Source organism: Corythoichthys intestinalis, chromosome 7, assembly GCF_030265065.1.
Source record: "Corythoichthys intestinalis isolate RoL2023-P3 chromosome 7, ASM3026506v1, whole genome shotgun sequence".
In the NCBI taxonomy this organism is placed as follows: domain Eukaryota; kingdom Metazoa; phylum Chordata; class Actinopteri; order Syngnathiformes; family Syngnathidae; genus Corythoichthys; species Corythoichthys intestinalis.
In genome coordinates, this window is record NC_080401.1 from 26,532,898 (window position 1) to 26,553,738 (window position 20,841).

The 20,841-nt window shown below is 37.9% G+C and overlaps 1 protein-coding gene across 4 annotated transcripts in view; it reads right to left on the reverse strand.

Moving 5' to 3' along the window:
* Window positions 1-20,841, reverse strand: part of hmcn1 (hemicentin 1) — a 166,708-nt gene that overhangs the window by 125,505 nt on the left and 20,362 nt on the right. For all 4 annotated transcript variants that reach the window (XR_009063824.1, XM_057840740.1, XM_057840739.1 and 1 more), the window contains exons 2-6: window positions 6,739-6,809; window positions 4,829-4,987; window positions 4,634-4,756; window positions 1,748-1,919; window positions 1,451-1,557 (exon numbers count right to left, since the gene is read on the reverse strand). Coding sequence is in view for 3 of the 4 variants with exons in the window: in XM_057840740.1 (XP_057696723.1) it covers window positions 1,451-1,557; window positions 1,748-1,919; window positions 4,634-4,756; window positions 4,829-4,987; window positions 6,739-6,809 (632 nt within the window). In the remaining variant the exon portion in view is untranslated. The remainder of the gene's footprint in view (window positions 1-1,450; window positions 1,558-1,747; window positions 1,920-4,633; window positions 4,757-4,828; window positions 4,988-6,738; window positions 6,810-20,841) is intronic.

The following is a 20,841-nucleotide window of genomic DNA, read 5'->3' on the forward strand; positions in this document are numbered from 1 at the left end:
TTTGTAAATATTGTAAGATTTTTTTATATCTTGCATGAGAGAATATGCAATGTTGCTTTACCCTTTTAAGGTGATTACTGAGTGATCCTTCCAATCTAAATGTAACTCGTAGCGTTACCGTAGCATTCGTGGTAGCATTAGCTTTAGCATGGCGAGCGTCCTCTTCAACTCTCGCTTCTTTGCATCTCGTCGTGACGTCCTGGTGGGTTTAATTATTTGAAAATAATGTACTGTTCTTGCTAAGTATGTATAATCATAAAAAGAAGTGCTGCGTTTGTTGGTTTGGTAGCACTAGACTGAATTAATCCTTTAAGTCTCAGGTATTCATTGTAAATTTTAAGCTGTTGATGCATTTTTTTTTTTCGAAGTTTCCCTTCTATGTGATTTAAAAAAAAAAATTTTAAGTACAGTATATCGCCCTCAAATATTGGCTTACAAAATCAGCTTTGGATATCGGCAATCGGCAGAATTTTTTTTTTTTTTTTTAGATATCTGTATACAGGGTGACCCAAAAAAAAGTTTACACTCAGTTGACTGCTTGTTTAAAAGCCATTGAAACATATCTAAATAGGTTGTCATGCTTAAGTGATTCATTAAGGTCACTCAATGCAGCTGGTAATCTCTCGTCTCTACAATTCCTGTGCTTCTGCTGAAAATGAAGAAAACTTTAGCTGTACCTGAATTGCTGCGTGCCGATCTGACACCTACTGAGATTGCAGCAAATCTGAGAATATCCAGATGTGCAGTCTACAAAGTTAAAAAGAAGCTGAAAGCTACTGGAACAGCCTCACGAAAACCTGGGTCTGGGAGTGCCCGATCTGTGGGGACCAAAAAATTGATTGCCAAGGTGATATGTGGCCACCCAGAGTCCAGATCTCAATCCCCTGGATTATAGCATATGGGCAACTGTGGAGGACAGTGCCTGTAAGAAGCCACAAACTTCTGTGGCAGCCTTGGAGAGGTCCATTGTTAGATCTTGGGAAAAGATGACAGCATCCTACATAAAGAAGACCTGTCAAGAGTTCCGCAGGCGCCTGGAGGCTGTTGTGACACTTAAGGGAGGACACATTGAAAAATAGAGTGTACTGTACATGTTCTTTACCATAATGTATAATTTGTGATTAAATTCTAATTCTAAGATGAATAAACATAGCATTTAAGTTGTATTATGGCAGTGTAAACTTTTTTTTGGGTCACCCTGTAGGCATTGAAAATCCCATACCGGTTGACCTCTAATTATCACTGCATACGAACACACTAATACAGTATGTAAGTGCAGTATTTCAACTTAAGAAACTTTCTCAAATGTCAAGTTTCGACCGGGTTGCAGGATTTGTGATTTCATCTGGACGTTACATTGCTGGAGACTTTGCTTGAAGTCTTTTGTTAAAAACAGTTGGATTCTTGAACTCTTGGATTTGTTGGTTAAATACTGTAATCAGCCTTGTACCTTAATAGACCACAACCCGGTCTGTGGGTCCTTGATGTTGATAACTTTGGCAGAGTTGGGAATGTGCAATAATTCAGTCAGACCATCACTCTTCCCCATGATCCTCCCTGGTAGAAAAACAAACACGGGCTGATTATTTATCCTGTTCACAGATACTAGCAACATGAATTTATTTTCAAAACCTACTCATAATTGGTTAAATGTTGCAGTACAAGTTCATATGTTGGATCCTAATCACCTCTACCATAAAAAAATGCAATATTATAGACATTTATATATATGTAACAGGTATCATACCCTGGGGGTTTATTATCTGGATGTCTGGTGTGGGACCACTGAGGGAAACCGTGACTTCCTTAAGACTGGGGTCAAAGGGGATCTGCCAGGTGTTGCTGACCCCAGTGAAGTGGTCAGTCGACAACAGGTGGACTTTAGAGGACTGTACAGCCTCCTCCACCCATTTCAGGACCTGTGACATGAATAATGGTGCCATTAAAAAAATAAAAATAAAAAAAAGTCTACATACTATATAACATAGTGATGACAGCAACATACAGAATCTGTCTAAAATCTGCTTTTTTTCACCAAACAGCACTTATTGGGAATAATTTAACAGAGCTTTCACTACACTGTTAAAAAGTGAGTAACGTAAGTAGCCTGTTATATACTGTATTCCTTATTCCTTTTATCAAGTTAATATTGTGAACTTGATTAACTAAGATAATTTAACTTGCATTATAATGTATGTTGGCCATACTTCTATCGATGAGTAAACTGAACTTAAAGTGCCTATGACAGCAACATGCATGTTTATTTCATATTTCACGCGGTATTTCATGCTCCCAAATGAAATGGACCGCTTGGAAGTGTGTGGAAGCGATCGATTTATTTATTCAATTTTTTTTAATACCACGCCATGAAAAGTAGTGACTTCCTGGATTGAGGAAGAATGAGAATGTGATGTCAGCCAGATCACCATCTCACAATAAAGCCATTACTATATAGCATACAGAAGGACTGTGGATTCAGCTGATTTTGCAGATTAAGTCGTTTATTTTTTGCATCACGCCAGCCCAATGTGCTGCAGGCTTTTGTTGCTGCACCAGGGAGATGTGTGTGAGCCTTATTGGGAGAATGGCCAAACCAACATGTACACATGTTAAAACATGTTAAAAACATGTTAAAAACTTATCATAATTATCACATTTTAAGTGCTTAAAAACAATTTATAAATATATATATATATATATATATATATATATATATATATATATATATATATATATATATATATATATATATATATATATATATATATATATATATATATATATAGTCAACCACCAATTGTGCAAGTTCTCCGACTTGAAAAGATTAGAGAGGCCTGTAATTGTCAACATGGGTAAACATCAACCATGAGAGACAGAATGTGGAAAAAAACCCAGAAAATCAAATTGTTTGATTTTTAAAGAATTTATTTCCAAATTAGAGTGGAAAATAATGATTCGGTCAATACCAAAAGTTCATCTCAATACTACTCAAACAAGCAAGATTTCTGGCTTTCAAAGAGGTCTAACCTCTTTTAACGAGGTCTAACGAGGCTCCACTCGTTACCTGTATTGATGGCACCCATTTTAACTCATTATCGGTATAAAAGACACCTGTTCACAACCACAGTCAGTCACACTCCAAACTCCACTATGGCCAAGACCAAAGAGCTGTCGAAGGACACCAGAGACAAAATTGTAGACCTGCACCAGGCTGGGAAGACTGAATCTGCAATAGGTAAAACGCTAGGTGTAAAGAAATCAACTGTGGGAGCAATTATTAGAAAATGGAAGACATACAAGACCACTGATAATCTCCCTCGATCTGGGGCTCCATGCAAGATCTCACCCCATGGCGTCAAAATGATAACAAGAACAGTGAGCAAAAATCCCAGAACCACACCTAGTGAAACAGAGAGCTGGGACGACTGTAACAAAGGCTACTATCAGTAACACAATGCGCCACCAGGGACTCAAATCCTGCACTGCCAGACGTGTCCCCCTGCTGAAGCCAGTAAATGTCCAGGCCCGTCTGCGGTTCGCTAGAGAGCATTTGGATGATCCAGAAGAGGATTGGGAGAATGTGTTATGGTCAAATGAAACCAAAATAGAACTTTTTAGTAGAAACACAGGTTCTCGTGTTTGGAGGAGAAAGAATACTGAATTGCATCCGAAGAACACCATACCCACTGTGAAGCACGGGGTTGGAAACATAATGCTTTGGGGCTGTTTTTCTGCAAAGGGACCAGGACGACTGATCTGTGTAAAGGAAAGAATGAATGGGGCCATGTATTGAGAGATTTTGAGTGAAAATCTCCTTCCATCAGCAAGGGCATTGAAGACGAGACGCGGCTGGGTCTTTCAGCATTACAATGATCCCAAACACACAGCTAGGCCAACAAAGGAGTGGCTTCGTAAGAAGCATTTCAAGGTCCTGCAGTGGCCTAGCCAGTCTCCATATCTCAACACCATAGAAAATCTGTGGAGGGAGTTGAAAGTCTGTGTTGACCAACGACAGCCTCAAAACGTCACTGCTCTAGAGTAGATCTGCCTGGAGGAATGGGCCAAAATACCAGCAACAGCGTGTGAAAAGCTTGTGAAGACTTACAGAAAACGTTTGGCCTCCGTCATTGCCAACAAAGGGTACATAACAAAGTATTGAGATGAACTTTTGGTATTGACCAAATACTTATTTTCCACCATGATTTGCAAATAAACTATTTAAAAATCAAACAATGTGATTTTCTGGGTTTTTTCCACATTCTGTCTCTCATGGTTAAGGTTTACCCATGTTAACGATTACAGGCCTCTCTAATCATTTCAAGGCGGAGAACTTGCACAATTAGTGGTTGACTAAATACTTATTTGCCCCACTGTATGTTACATGTACTATGTATTCAAAACCGTTTTATTTACTGAGTAAGAACATGAACAGTATTCTAGTTCCACATAACACACATAGAGAGGCAGTTAATTCAATTCCACATTTTTCCCATGATTGACTGTTTTTATCACTGTGGCCCAGGCATTTGTTTGTGAATTGAAATATTTGTCCCATTACGTAGATAACTTGCACTTAAAAGTTCAGAGGAGTACAAAAATGCACTCCTGCATTTCTGTTTAGTAACACTCTTACCTCATTGACCTGTTTCTTGTCTAGATGGAAAACCTGGCCAGAACTGGTGGAAGCGATCTCCTCGTAAGCCTTGTAGCCAATGTGAGTCCTGTCGTCACAGTCTCCTGTCAAAACAAACACAACCTACATACACATGATATGATTTAATATTTTAAATGAACAAATTATATCTATTTTGATGAATAACAGCCAAACCTGGGATTGTTTCTGCTGAATAAGTTGAAGGACATCATAGGTGAGCTTGTAATCTTTGGACCGGGCGTCCGTAAAGACATAAATAAAGGATCCAGGCTGTGAAATCTCTAGGGCAATTTTAATAGCACCAATGCTCATCTCTGGGCAGTCACCACCACCCTGGCAGTGACAAGGGTACATTGTTAGATGCTTACAAATTTACATTAAGCAAATAAATTCTATCATTTAAACAAACCAGTCAACATTGATATATTATGAAATGAAAATTACAGATGTAGGTAAATTAAGTAGGTTAGCACAAGTATGATGTCAGCATCTAGGACAGACAAAAACTGCGTCAAAATAATACACTTTTCTGCTGACCTACAAAGGCAATGCTAGCTACCGAGTGGCTGCTCCTCCTAATATGGCCCAGGGAAGAAGTTATTTTGTTTTATTATCTTTTTTTTTTTTTTTTTTTTTTTAACCAGCTCTGACCTGATTGGTATGACCTGCCACAATCACACATTAGCATGGGACTTCTGATTAGTTGATGAATAGCTGGCTAGGAGGACAGAGCAAGAACGTGTTAAAAAAAAACAGACACGCAAGACACAACACAACAGAGCCTGGGGCAGTGAAGCGCACATGAAATATCGTTGCTTTGGCGATTTCAAAACTGTAATATCTATATTCAGTATTTCTATGTAAAAGCAAGTAATCATTCAGCCTTATTATTTTCAGAATATATTTTGTAATAACAATGTTTTGCTGCTCTATGGAGGCTCCCTGGCAGTGAAAGTGATCTAAGCGGCTGCTCTGTCCAGGCGTTGCGATATCACGTGGTGTTAAGCGACCATCCCAAATTCTGCCAGTGCTTCTCAGCAGCGCTCGCCACTCATGTTATCTCATTTACAGGCGTCTAAACTGCAAAGATTATTTGTGTGTGTCCTTAATGCAGCGGCCTAGGTGCATTAGTTCAATACAAATTCGTGCGATTACATATATTGTTCTTTTTACAGGGCCATGGCGCACACACTAAGCAAAACTCTGCCAAAAGGCTATCCAAACAATTGAAATATTTTGACCAAAATAAAATACAAATTACATGTCTGAAATCTATGTTCTTGTTGAGTTAAAAGTTGGTGCGGCGTGTAGTTGGTCGTCACGTAACTGTGATACAGAGAGAAAACAAACATAGCAAGTAGATTAGAAAAAGCATGTGATTGCCTTTCTTGGCTTCTTGGTTATTCTATGGTCAATATCTGTCTCTGGATGCCTGTTAGGGTCAAAGAGAAACTTCCTCTGCAGAATTCCAGTCATAAGAAAGGCCACACACTGCTTTTGGACTTTTGGCACAAAATTGATTGGCATACCCAAATTACTCTGCAACATTTTAAAATTCCTCATTCGTCTATGTGTGAAATATACTATATAATACATGTGCTATATTGTATTTTAAAAGAAACAACTTGGACCGGTGAGGGAGAGTGGTGGTGGGGGTGGGCAAATAGGCTTGCTAGTAAAGCCAGCAGGAAGTAAGAGGAAATTGGATTGTGGCCAAGCTCCACGCGACACTCACACACAAAAACTGCTGATAATGTTGCTCAGTCAATAAGCAACTGCTTTCTCTGAGGTATTCTTGCTTTGTCTCTGTTGCCATTAGTCAATGAGAATTCCATTTACATTCATTTCAATTGTACACTATACAAAATGTTAGCAGATTAGGAAGGATTTTGTGGGTTAAGACTGGTTAAAATCTTTAGCTCACTGGCAATTGGAACCTAAACCAAACCCACTTACAAACAAAAGCCCAACGGGCAAAGCTGCTGACTGACTGAAAAGGATCCATTGTCTATATCTAATAAATGTATCAGCATGAGTTTGCTACCAGTCAAAACTGCTATAAAACCGATGCTTTCTCAACCCACCTGAACATACAGCTCCCTCAGCTCATACTGGAATTTCGTTGGGTCTGTTGTGATTGTTACGGGTCCGATTTCTGCAATGAAAAATAAAGTCTGAAACAGATTGTGTAAAAGAATTATTATATTCTCTTAATACTTTTGACAAATACTTTTAGGCAATTAAAGTTTGAAACAAGGTCTAGCTCCATAATTATTCATGTCATTTCTCAATACAGGACATATCCAAACATCAGTGACTTCTGTATACACGGATTGGTCTATTGTTATAGATCACATTTATTACACGTACATGATACATACCAACCATGCATAACAACGTGCCTTAAAGGAGAATCCTAACTACAATCCTGGCAGAGAAAAGGAAAGGAAATACATTTAAAGCAACGCTAAACTTTTCAGTTGTTGTCGATTTTAGCAACGCAATTGGACAAAAGTGGTAGTGTTTTGCTTTAAGGAAGACTGCCTTTCCCATGAGGACCAGCGCACAGTGTCATAAAATCCTCATCTCCCGGTCGACTGCAGATGGAATAAAAGATATTTCTATTCCAGCAGCTGTGTGAAGGATGAATAGTAATGAGGTAAATAATCCAGTTGTGGCTAAACAATATCATATGACCACCACTCAAAGCCGTTAGCGGCGCCGAGTTTGGTTGGAGGTAGAGGTAAGATCTTAAGCCCGAGTCCGAACCCGTGGGTCGGGACCAAAATTTCAATTATTATGTTCGGGTTGGGTTGAGCTTCTCTCTTGCTAACTTTTTAAAAAAATAAATATATTATGTATACTAAAACGATGTATGGGTGTTAAACTAAGGAATACTTGTGATGAAATAAATAATTTGGATAAAACAGAGAAGGCGCTGTATGGTAATTGCAAACGAGAGCCGCAGAGCCAGAGCATGCCCTGCGCACAAGAACGCCGTGTCCTCACCCTCTTTTTAATCTTCCTACGCATCCATTACATATTTTTGACCTAGTATTTCGATATGGAGCAGCAAGAAGTTAAAAACAAACTAAAGACGGGGGAATTGAAAAGACAAACACGCACCGGTAAGAGTATGATTTGGAAAGGCTTCAAATTGATTGTTGAAGCTACTACGAAAACCTGTGTCGGCTTCGCTAAATGTAACGAATGTGGCACTTTGCTCTCATATGAGACCAGAATGACTGGCACCTTGAGTCGAAGTAAGATCTTAAGCCTGAGCCCGAACCCGACCCGGCCCGAAATGGCAATAACTACGTTTGGGACAGGCCGGGCTTTAATACCCGCGGACTTGTGTCTGGTCGGGATGGATTTTTTGGGCACGATCTTACCTCTAATTGTGTGGGGGGGGGGGGTCACGCCAGCGAGTGAAAGCCAGGCCAATGTTCATTTTTGAGTGTCCCTTTATACTGGCAGCCTCCTTTTTTTTTTTTTTTTGTCTCCTCGGACAAAACTTTTTGTTTCTTTTGTTGCTCTGCCATCTTTGCAGAATATGCGGATGGGGGAAGGGGAAGTGACATATGATGTAAAGCAGTCCGCACATTTTTAGTTTTTTTGTGTGGCAAGGTTCCTGCCACCCTCCTCAAAGTTAATTAGTGCCGGTGATAGCGATACAGACACTCTCAAGGTATAAAAGGTGGCATTCAACTAGTTGTCAGTCGACATATCATCACAAATGTTATGAAAATATTTTATAAAGGTTGAAAAATTACCTAGTGTTGCTTTAATGCCTCCAAGATGACAAAGAACACATAATTGGCATGGACAAGGCTAAGTGGATGAAGTCAGAAGGAAAGAATGCTGCTAAGATTTTAAAGAAGAACCATGGGAAAAGAATTGACCGGCATAGATCAGACAAAAAGAAATAAAGTTCTACACCTGTTCCTTTTGTCTCGGTTTACTTATAATCCAAGTTGACACAAGTGAGCTAATAAGGAAGTATCAAAGCTTTAGGTATTCTTACAGCATGCATCTGTAATGCAATGAATGCAGCCTACATCTGCACATCTCGTGCAAGATTAGACACTCAAATAATAATCTAATGTGCTGGATTGAACAAGGGCAAATGTCCAATTACAATCTCATTTTCACCTCCAATTTATATTCAGGCTTTCCTTCAGTTTTCATCAAGTGAAATATAAGACATTTTAAGACATTTTTAAGAGAACATAAAACGGAATTTAGGCCCATTCTGGCGTAAAGTTCAAGGCCAAAATCACAAAAAAATCAGTAAGTCTGAGAAAGTTAAGAAAATCCTCTGAAACAATTTCTTGCAATGTAATGCAATTTCAAATGTAAAGAATTTAAGATTCAAGATTAGTACATTTAAACTTTCAAGACATTTTAAGATCCCCCAGGGCTAATTTGGAAGTAATCACATTTGTATCCACAGGGGTGTGACGTTCTGTTTTCTAACAACATCAGCAGCATGGAATTCCAAGGCGTCACTGTTATTGATGTCTTGAGAGGAAACCAAATTTTGGCAGCAGCACCATTGAGAAAGTAGGACAGCCATGCTTCTTTCCTTATTGGACATTCATAAATGTATAACCTCGGTAGAGGTTGACTTTAGATGATCCACTGTATTAGTGTGACAAAGGACAGTAACTATCTTTGAACATTTTTGAGCCCACACACTCATACAGTATGTTCAGTTCACAACAAGTAGCTGTTACAGCACTTAAAAGGCAAAAGAGGCTATAAACACATGTTGGGTACTGTCATTCCGCTGACTCAGGGTAAAATATGCCAGAACAAGAGTAGCAGTCAGTGACCATCAGCTGGAATTCATTCCATCGGCTTCACTGAGAGAACACGTGCATTGTACACTACCGTACCTTTAGAAGCCACGCTATTATATTATACTGTATGTACAAATAAGGTCATATTGTTATCTGACATAATTCATGCGCTCAGGAAAAATAGAAAAAGCTTTAGAGTAAAACTCATTAGCTGGAAATTTTCAGCCCTACTTTGCCTTAGCTCTGCTCACAGCATATATCAGAAATCTAGGGTCATTTCCCTACAACACCTTCTTCACTCTGTCTACCATGTTAGATAACTGTAGTTGACATATAATGACTTTTGGCCTGCAGTGATCGAGATGACATCAGGTTTTCATTTCAAACTACCATAAACTTTGCATGCGATGGAAGGTTCCTGAACATGGAGAAGGACCACCATGTGTCTGCTTATTATGGCACCACTTCACTTAATCCAACAGATATATCACTGAATACTGGGCCATGATCCCACACTAACATTTTAGTTGAAGAGATAAAAAAATGACACCCACATAATGTACACACACACATCTGTATGGAAAAAAAGGCAAAAATATCCAGATGAAGCACTTTAGAGTTGAAATTAGGGATGTCCTGATCGTATATTTTTGCACACGAGTCCGAGTCACATGATTTTAAACATCTGCAGATACCTTTTTTTTTTTTTTTTTTTTTTTTGAACAAAAGTTCCAAACATGTTACAGTACTGTACTCTTATCAGTACTGACTCTTCCACTTTTTCCGGGTGTTTGCGGAGCATAAAATGTATACTTTTTTTGTATTTTATGGCAATGCCAATGTATTTCTGGATTATTTTGTTAGCTTTTAGCCTTTAAAAAGTAAATACCGTATTGGCCCGAATATAAGACTGCCCTGATTATAAGACGACCCCCTCTTTTTCAAGACTCAAGTTTGAAAAAAGACTTCTTGAACACCAAATTAATTTTTAAACAGAAAATAATTACAGTACATCTGAAACAAATTATCATAACAATACATTTGAGAGAAAAAGCATGTTATTTTGCCTCATTCAAATCTAAATATCTGAAAATTTCAATGTGTAAACTAATGTGCAATCACATTCGTAAATGAATGGCTTCTAGTTTTTGAAATGTAAATAAACCAATCTATTGTGATAAAACAACAAAATTGCAATAACTGTATTAACCATCAAAGTAAACTCTAACTGTAACTGTAGTCTTGAAACAAATCTGAATAAGGAAAAACATTGCAATAAAATAATGTAAACTGGTTAAACTAAAAGAGTAGCTGATGTCTGTCATGACAGAACATCGCGTCAATGATATCTGGCGCCAACTAGCGTCGTGAATGGGTATAATGTCTAGACCGCGAATATAAGACGACCCCCACTTTTTCAGTCTTATTTCATTGCAAAAAACACCGTCTTATATTCGGGCCAATACGGTATATATATAAATTAGGCCTGAAGGATATTGGAAAAATAAAACTGCACCTTTAACGTCACATTTTTAATCACTCTCCATAAAATTAAAATAATTCATTCGTCTTCTGAATTGCTTATCCTCACGAGGGTCGCAAGGGTGCTGGAGCCTATCACAGCTAACTCCAGGCAGAAGGCGAAGTCCTGAACAGGTTGCCAGCCAGTCGCCGGGCACATATAGACACACAACCATTCACGCACGCACTCACACTTACGGACCATTTGGAGTGTTCAATCAGCATACCGTGCACGTTTTTTTGGGATGTGGCAGGAACCTGGAGAAAACCCACGCAGGCACGAGAAGAACATGCAATCTCCACAACACAGTAAGGCCGGACCCAGGATTAAACCCATGGTCCCGGAACTGTAAGGTGGACGTGCTAACCACTGTCCCGCCTTTATAATGTGAATTATTTTTAAACAAAAATAATGTAGAAAATGCTGGTTTTTATTAAATGTTTCATTGAGTGAGTCCACTCAAATTCACTCACGCTTTGATGCTCATGCTGCCGACAACAGCCTCTAGACCAGTGGTCTCAAACCGGTCCTCAAAGGGCCGCAGGGGGTACTGGATTTCATTCCAACCAAACGAGACAAATACCTTTTCACCAATCTGGTTTCTTACAAGTGTAATCAGTTGATTGCAATCAGGTGCTGCTTATGTTAGTAGAAACCTCATTGGTTGAACTGTTTGTGCTGGATCTGTTGGAACAAAAACCAGGACCCACTGCGGCCCTTTGTGGAGTCGGTTTGAGACCGCTGCTCTAGACAATGTAGAACGATGATTAACACATTTGTGCCTTTGATCTTGAAGCTACCGAGCCTGTTCTCTCCGGATCAGAGTTACAAATCTGTCAATCATCCTTAACTTTAAGTACCATACGCCAGCTGCACTGGTGACCATAAAAGGTACAGGAGGGAGGGTGAGAGGCTGTACGAGAAATGAAGCAGAAAAACATATATTTTTTTAAAATTAAAAACCCGATCATTTTCAACTGATTCTGATTCTCTAAAAATGCTGCGATTGGCCGGCTTTCCGATCATTGGATTAGATCGGGACATCGCTCGTGGCAATAACTATGAAATCAACCAAGTCACTAATTTGGCTATCTTACTGTTTGAGACAAAACATTGAGAAGTTTATGTCTCCACGGAATGCCTTAATTTATGCAACAATTATGTGCACAGTGAATAATGAAAATCCATTGTAAACACTACTAAACAAATCATGTACCGTATTTTTCGGACTAAAAGTCGCAGTTTTTGTCCTAGTTTGGCTAGGGGTGCGACTTATACTCAGGGGTGACTTATGTGTGAAATTATTAACACATTATTATATCATTTCACATGTTATTTTGGTATTTTGGAGTGACACTAATGTTTTGGTAAACTTGTTAGCATGTTCTTTATGCTATAGTTATCTGAATATTTCTTAATAGCTATGGCCATGTTATTGCTATTATGCTATTATTGACTTTTTTATATTGAAATGCATGCTTTTAGTTTGTGGCGCTTTCACGCCCACGTGGGGGCGCACTCGCACTTGTTTACGCCAGAAGAAGACGGACAACTACGCAGCGTCTCTGAGCGAGTGGGCGAGCGAGAAAGTGAGAGAGACACGGCTGCGAACCTACGTTCGTTGTTTATGCTTGTAAAATATCTCTAGATAGGCAAGGCCTGTGTGTATCATCTTTTATGTTGTTGTTGTGTGTTTTCCACCCGCGATCGGACACGTAGAGCCAGTTGTGTGGTTGTTCGAACGATGTGCTAATGCAAGCGAATGCATGCTAACCGTTTGTGTCATTGCTGTAATAGCACCTAATTATCATTTATTTACGTTGATGCGTTGAACCTGTTTGGTATCTAAGACAAAACTGATTCAGCAAATTATATGGACGTCCAGCATCGTCATTTGGGAGTTTAGCTCGCTGTATAGTCAGGACAGAGCCGTAGAGGCCTGGTGAGGACAGTATATTCACATTTCGTTGTTCATGCACTGTACACTGTACGCTTATTCAGCATGTTGTTCTCTATTGTATTTTTATATTAAATTGCCTTTCAAGATGACATATCTATTCTATGTGTTGAATTTTATCAAGGAAATTTCCCCCAAAAATGTGACCTATACTCCGGTGTGACTTATGTTTTTTTTCTCTTCGTTGGGCATTTTATGGCTGGTGCGACTTATACTGAGGGGCGACTTGTAGTCCAAAAAATACGGTAAATGTTTTGCTGTGGTGACAACTAATTGACTAGCTTGAACTTGGTAGCAATATCTTATACTGTATTTAGATTAGTGATGCACGATAATACATTTTTCAACCGATATCGATAACCGATAATTTCCTGCCTCTTCCACCCGATAACCGATAATGTCACGCCGATAATTCTATTCAAATATGTATGTAAAATTTTAAAGTATACAAAGATGAAAATGTTACTGTGCAAAAAAGTAATTTAGTGCCATTTTTTTCCCACATCAAATGTGAACAAGGAGTAAATTCCAACATCTAAACAATGGCAATGACATTGTGTAATAGTAAGCTTTTGGCAACAATCACTTCGAGAGTAAACACCCAAGTTGCACAAAAATGCCTTTAAAAGTAAGCCATTCTTAACATATATCACATTACTACACTGCAAAAACACCTCCTTAAAACAAGCAAAATTGGACAAAACTGTTGATTGCGCACATTTGGAGGCTAAATCAAGTATATAATTATCGGATTGCATTATCGGTTAAATTTCATTTTATCTGGATTATCTGTGTGACGTCATAATTGCCATTATCGGCCGATAATTATCGGTGACCGATATTATCGTGCATCTCTAATTTAGATAATTTCATGTGTGATCCGTGGTCACAGCACATTGATACTAAATCTGTGTCAGTTGCAAGAACACTAAACTGCAATGGTATTGACAGGTGACCTGAGTTGGAATGTAGTGCTTTTAGTCTGTATCAAAGAGATTAAAAACATAACCCTCTCTGTTAAGTGAGCTGAATTTTGCATCTTGAGGCAATGGAATGTATTAACATTGTTGTGCCACGCACAATCATTTGAATCTGCTATGAGTAAAATGAAAAATGGACTCATTGAAATCTTGACAAAAGATTGAATAACAGCTGCAATCAAGGGTTCAAGGGGAGATATGTTTGGGAAGAATTCTCACATCGGTTTGATATTGTCCGTGTTGCCGGTGGTGACCACACTGAGCACTTGTAAAATATGAAATAAAATCTTTGCTGTATGTGCAGTACGACATTTGTGTCTAAGATGGAGTTAGATATTGTTTTTCACTTTTTAAATACTGAGAGCGTTGTGAGGATAAGCAATTCAGAAGATGAAAAAACATTGGGAGCTCTTTTTGGTGCATTCTTTTTTAATCACCCTGTATTACTCAAGAAACACATTAATCAAACCTATAAAAAATAAACCAAATAAAATATAATTACAATGTTAAATACAAAACTGACAAATGCAGTATATTGATGCACTAATGCGACAATTTTTTTTGTTTTACAGAATGCCGTTTAAACTGTTCCAAAATGAAGAATGGTGATAAAGGAAAATTATACTACGATTGCATGAACACGATGTATATAGCGGAAAACACAGACAAGACTGAAAAAACAGTTTCTGCTCTTGCAACCCTCTATAAAATAAACTGCTGTATTTTAAGCCAAAAGAACTATTGTGTTTGATAGAACAATATGTGTATACGCTGCCATAGCAGATTCATGGCCCATTAAGCCCCCAAACTATTTTTACTTTGTCCCTTTTACCCTGGAAACCCCCATTTACAGACGTCGCCCAACCGCTTTTGTTTCAAACCAGCCATAAAAAGAAGGTAATTATATTTATTATTGAAAATGTCTGTCATTTTAAGCTTTGAATCATTAATCGATGTCCAAGATTTCGTTTAAAAAAAAAGTTTTTTAAAACGACCTGCAAAAATCATTCACTCGCATATTTTAAACTTTTAAACAAATTACGTCACAATGAAAAAAATGGTGTCTGTAAAAAAGTCACAGATATCTACCTCATAACTATCGCTTATTTGTATTTTTTTTGTTAGTGTTGCATTTTCCCCAATATGTTAGATGATAAACAATCGATCCAAACAAAGAAAAATTGAAAAAAAAAAAAATGAACGCATAAATACAGTATATCAAAAAGAAAATCTCAACCACTCCTTGATGTCTGCGATTTCTGCATCGCGACCCTTGTTATATTACCATGTTTCACCCATGACATCCCCCAAAAATTGATTTTTTGGATCGAAAAGAGGTAAGTACGCGATAGTACCTCACTAAAACGAGGCATCTTTAATTCTGCTCTCGCATGCTGTCACCTTCAGTTAGGGTTTTGGTGTTTAAAAAATTTTTTTTTTCCCAAAATGCCCTCCTGTTGAAAAATTTTCTTCCCCCAGAAAATTGAGATTTTAAGCTTTCCAATGATGTATCACACATGCATATAGGACAATTTTGAAATTTGGCCAAATTGGGGGTCTCGGAGCGGAACTTCAAGTCACCTGAGTGTTTTCCGCCATATACATTTTGGCGGGTTGTGTTGAACGAAAACATTGCTAACTTCATACAAACAGCCTGCCATTTAAAGTTGACCACCAGTAAAAACACAAAAACGGTGCAAACCATGAGATGTTCCCCAACATGTTTGTGTACTGTGATTCATATTTTTTTGTTCGTGAAAAAAATTAAAACGCAATTGCATTTGCTCGTGAAAGTGCACAAAAATGTTTTCACACCTAACAGGCCTTTCATATGCTTGGGTGTGGTTAGTAGAGGGAACTTACCCTAACTACCCACGGCCCAAAGGGGGAGGAGGGCCCATGAAAATCCAAATTTTTATTTAAAAAATGTTTGTCATTTTGAATAACCTTGGCTCTTCAATGAATTAATGTAGGAGAATGAACTTTAAATCACAGCCTTTCAACATATTAGACATTACTGCCCCCATCCCTTTTGAGGCGCAAAATGGTTTGGTCCGCCGACAGCGACTCATTTATGCTTAATAAATAAATAAATAAATACATTTATTAGGGCTGTCAAAATTATCGCGTTAACGGGCGTTAATTAATTTTTTAAATTAATCACGTTAAAATATTTGACGCAATTAACGCACTTGCCCAGCTCAGACAGATTTAAATGACAGTGGAGTGAAAGGCCCACTTGTTAATTGTGTTTTGCGGAGTTTTGCTGCCCTCTGCTGGCGCTTGGGTGCGACTGATTTTATAGTGTAAGTAATTATTGCCATCAACAATGGCGGGCTACTAGTTTATTTTTTGATTGAAATTTTTACAAATTTTATTAAAACGAAAACATTAAGAGGGGTTTTAATATAAAATTTCTATAACTTGTACTAACATTTTTCATAAAGAACTACAAGTCTTTTTTTCCATGGATCACATTAACAGAATGTTAATAATGTTAATGCCATCTTGTTGATTTATTGTTATAATAAACAAATACAGTCCTTATGTACTGTATGTTGAATATATATATCCATCTTGCGTCTTATCTTTCCATTCCAACAATAATTTACAGAAAAATATGGCATATTATATAGATGGTTTGAATTGCGATTAATTGCGATTAATTACGATTAATTAATTTTTAAGCTGTAATTAACTCGATTAAAATTTTTAATCGTTTGACAGCCCTAAAATTTATTAAAAGAAACAAAAAACGCATCTCATGGCCCAGTGACATTGGGAGTGTACATGGCCCTGAACTTGGTGCGCCTCATAATGTGTGGCGCCTTCTAGTCCGAAAAATACAGTACACTTGATTCCAATACTCTATGAGGATTCAAACATGCAACAAATTACAGCATTAAAATTGAAAAAGAAATCCACTTTGCCTCCTGCTAGCTGGGATAGGGTCCAGCGCTCCCACAACCCTCGTGAGGATAAGCAGTTCAGAAAATGAATTACCGGTAAAACAAATCAATCATTTTTTCAAAGAAATTTGATGACAAAGAAATTAGTTACAGTCCACGAATGCAGAAGCAAAGGATTGCGCACATGTGTTTATTAAATACACACACAATAAAATGCGTATGTGCGAAAAGGAAGATAACAGAAAGATTCCGTGACAGCAGGTCGCTGGTGATCAATAAAAGAAAGGCAAAGTGTCACAAATTCAGGGCGAAAACAAATAATGCACTCAAATACCTGCACAAGAGGATTCCAAAAACAAGGGTGGCAGACAAACTAAAAAAAACAAGGCAAGGGTGCAACTAGGCATGTGCCGGTATGAGATTTTGACGGTACAATAATCGTGGGCAAAAATACCGCGGTTTCGTGGTATCACGGTATTGCAATTATAGCTCCAAAATGTGTTATTTTGAGATGTATGGGGTAAAAAAAAAAAAATTCCATTGAACAGATTTTTTTTTTTTTTTTTTCAGAACACAGTTGCAAATTGGAACATAAATATATTGTTAAAATAAATGATCAATTAAAAAAACAATTATTTTCAATAATAAAATTAAAATAAATATAGCTTATAGACTATATACTATCTTATATACTAGCTTATAGACTATTATAGACTAAGTTGCTCAAGATTAGAGCAAGAACAAAATAATTTCCATATAAAAGTAAAAACACTTCTGAATAAAAAAAATTTTTAAATTCTACTTCATGACATTTTTTTTAAGGTGGAAAAGCTCAAGTGAAGTTTCGCCATTTTCAGCCACTGTGTCAGCTCTAGTCTACAAGATGTGATGCCTATGTGTTAAAAAAAACAAAGAATTCATAAGTTAATAAGTTAGTTAAAAATGTATAAGTTAGTTTAGTGTAAATATTGTTGTGGAAAATTGGGAGTGAGACCTCTCCTTGAGCCAGCGAACGTGGATTTGTGCTTAGGGCAAGAGCATCTTTCGCAATTAGCGATCTTTGATGTTGTCCCCTTTTGCCCTTCATTCAAGCAAATCAAGCTTGTTTTCTCACTCTGCGACTGTAACACTCGACGAAGTTGCTCTCCTAGCTAAGCCTAGGCTAACATTCGTCTTTGTAAGCTTTTAGTTAGTTTGTATATTGAATTTGAAAGGAAAATGTGTTTTGCTTTTGGCGAACTTTTCCATGGTGCTAATCTGTTGAAGCTACTCACACATGGGAAAATACAATTGTACAACGTTTTAGATGTATTCATTTTGAATATTCCACTTACCACGATTTGAGAGCTCAATAAATTGAAGAAAAGTACACTTCATGTTTGGAGTATTTGTTTTTGGGTTCAATGGCTGTAAGGCCGATAGCGTCACTTTCACACACAGCAACAAACGGGAGGGGGTGAGCGCTGCCGCGCCAAGCCACTTCTGGCTGCATTTTTGACACATGAAAAATAGCGAATACCGTACTACGGTCTGATGGAAAATTTTAGTGGTTTTGAAACCGCGACGTTTTCACACCACGGTAAACCGTGTAACCGGCACATGCCTAGGTGCAACTAGTTAAATACAACAAAGGGCTCAAGAATACAAATTGTCAAATGGCAACCAGCAAGTCAATATCTCAGCAACCATGCGTAGATCACCTGCATTTAAATACACTGCTGATGAGCTGGGATTGGATGCAGGTGCGACATCGGGAACTCATCCCACAACTGGCTCTGTAACAAAACGCAATCTGACCAGCAGCAGAATGTGACAGAATAGTCCTTCGGTGAAATTTCATTGCAAAGCTTATCAGTTAATTACTTCCAAAAATATAGGTAATGACATCTTGTATAAAATGGGATAACCTTGGTTCCAGGTTTGCGATGTTCGAATAATATACAGCATACTCAAATATACAATTCAAAGGTGGGCACTACAACAACAGCTGAGTTTTAGGCCCTGTCTGACCCCATTTCCACAATTGACCATTGACCCTAATGGCTGTTCAACCATGGACTTGAACTCCATGACATGAGTTCGATCCACACATGGTGAATACACATCTGGACAACATTATCATTATCTACTTCTTTGATTGAAACTAATAGCACAAGAGGAGAAAACAGAATTTAATTAACAATCTGTCCAATTTTAATCAATATCATCAGTTTGACAATACTTTGATGGGTTTTCTGGTCATAAAAGGTTCCTTAAGGCATAACTATGCAGTTCTAATAAATTCCAGATGACACATCTTGGACAACATGCAAATATACAGTAGACAGCTCCCCTGAATCCCCCTCTAAAATAAAAATGAATTTATATCAATAGTCCCTGAAGAATTTTGATATTTCACATGATACTTCACATAACCACGGAGGAAAGGTTCAGATAAATTTTATGACAATTTGTTGTGATTTAGTCTCCTCCAGCACAAATTCATTCATTTTCTAACCAATTAGTCATCATAGCAAAGAGGTCAGACAGATGCTCTTTTCATAACCTTGGCGACACTCGGGCTGAAGATTCAAAATGACGAAATTGGCTTCGAGTGTTGTTTGATTATTAAATTTCTATAGGCTTCTTATAGATGTGAGAAAATATCTAAATGGTGATATATTGTGATACTTTGTATCTCAAAAGGTTATCGATATGCTCCTGCCAAGAATCGAGATATCGTTTTAAAAAGGTGTCAGTGTTTAAAAAAAAAAAAAAATTGACCAACAAGTTGCTACCAAAATCTTCCACCATAATAGTGTCTAAGGCTGCTATTGATGGTGCTCGACGTCCAATCCATTTAGACTGGTATGAATGTTCGTTCATTCGAAATAGGGCTGCAGCTATCGATTATTTTAGTAGCCGATTAATCGATGAACTATTTATTTCGAATAATCGAGAAATCGGATAAGGGACAAAAAATTTAAATACCTGAGCTGAGCCTCACACGGTATATATATATATAAAAAAAAAGAGGATCTATGTACAACATAAGAACAATTAGCTAACTTACATAGCAAAAGTCCGCTAGCTTAAATGCTATAAAATGCTAACGCATTTTTACAATGCTCTTAACAAATGGCTCAGACACATATATACCTTTAACTCATTTGCTCCCAGAAAACGTATAAATACGTTCTATTTTTAAAGGCTTCATTGTCCCTAAAATGTATTTATACGTCTTTTGCGGGTTTTTTTACAAGAAGCATTTATAGCTTCCGATCAGGGGTCGCGTTAACCGAATATTTTCCGTCGTTGACCGGTTTTTTAAAACAGTGACGGAAAAAACTGAAGTCCATCCGTCATTTTGACAGGTTGCAATTCACACCCCAGACCACAGGGTGGCGAGTGAGCATATTAATTAGCTATTGTCTCTCTTGATGCATGACGTCGTTGGCCTTACTCGGAAAAATGTCAAGGCAACTGAGTGTTTGCCTGGCACGGCCAGACTGTTCTCCCTGTATTTTTCAAACACTGAGAGAAAAGTCTGGGACACAGCCTCTCGAGTAGGTACAAAATCAATCGACAAATCAGATTTGTTTATTTGCGTGACGTGTTCTTCACGAGCAACGTCACTCTTGCGCGCCGAAAGTCGTCTCTACAACAACATGGATGGCGGGAGAGCCGAGAATATGTTCCAATCCGCGGTAAATTCAGTTTTAAATGAGCTAAAACACATCGACACGAGACATTGACAACAGTCTGTCTCGCGCTAGCCATGTTGAATAAACTCCGTTCTCCTCGTATGTTTACTTCCGCGCGCAAGTCCCTCGTCCTGCCCTCGTCGCTTTGCTAACGGCACGTCTGCCCGTCGCTGATTGGTGCACTCCGCTGTCTGTCTGCCTCTTGTTAAGCTTGTTCGGACAGAATATTAATTAAAAATGAATGAAAACTAAATACTATTGAATATGTCATTATTATCATTTTAAAAATGTAAGTGACGGGTAAAAATAGATTATGACCGGATTTTTATGACAC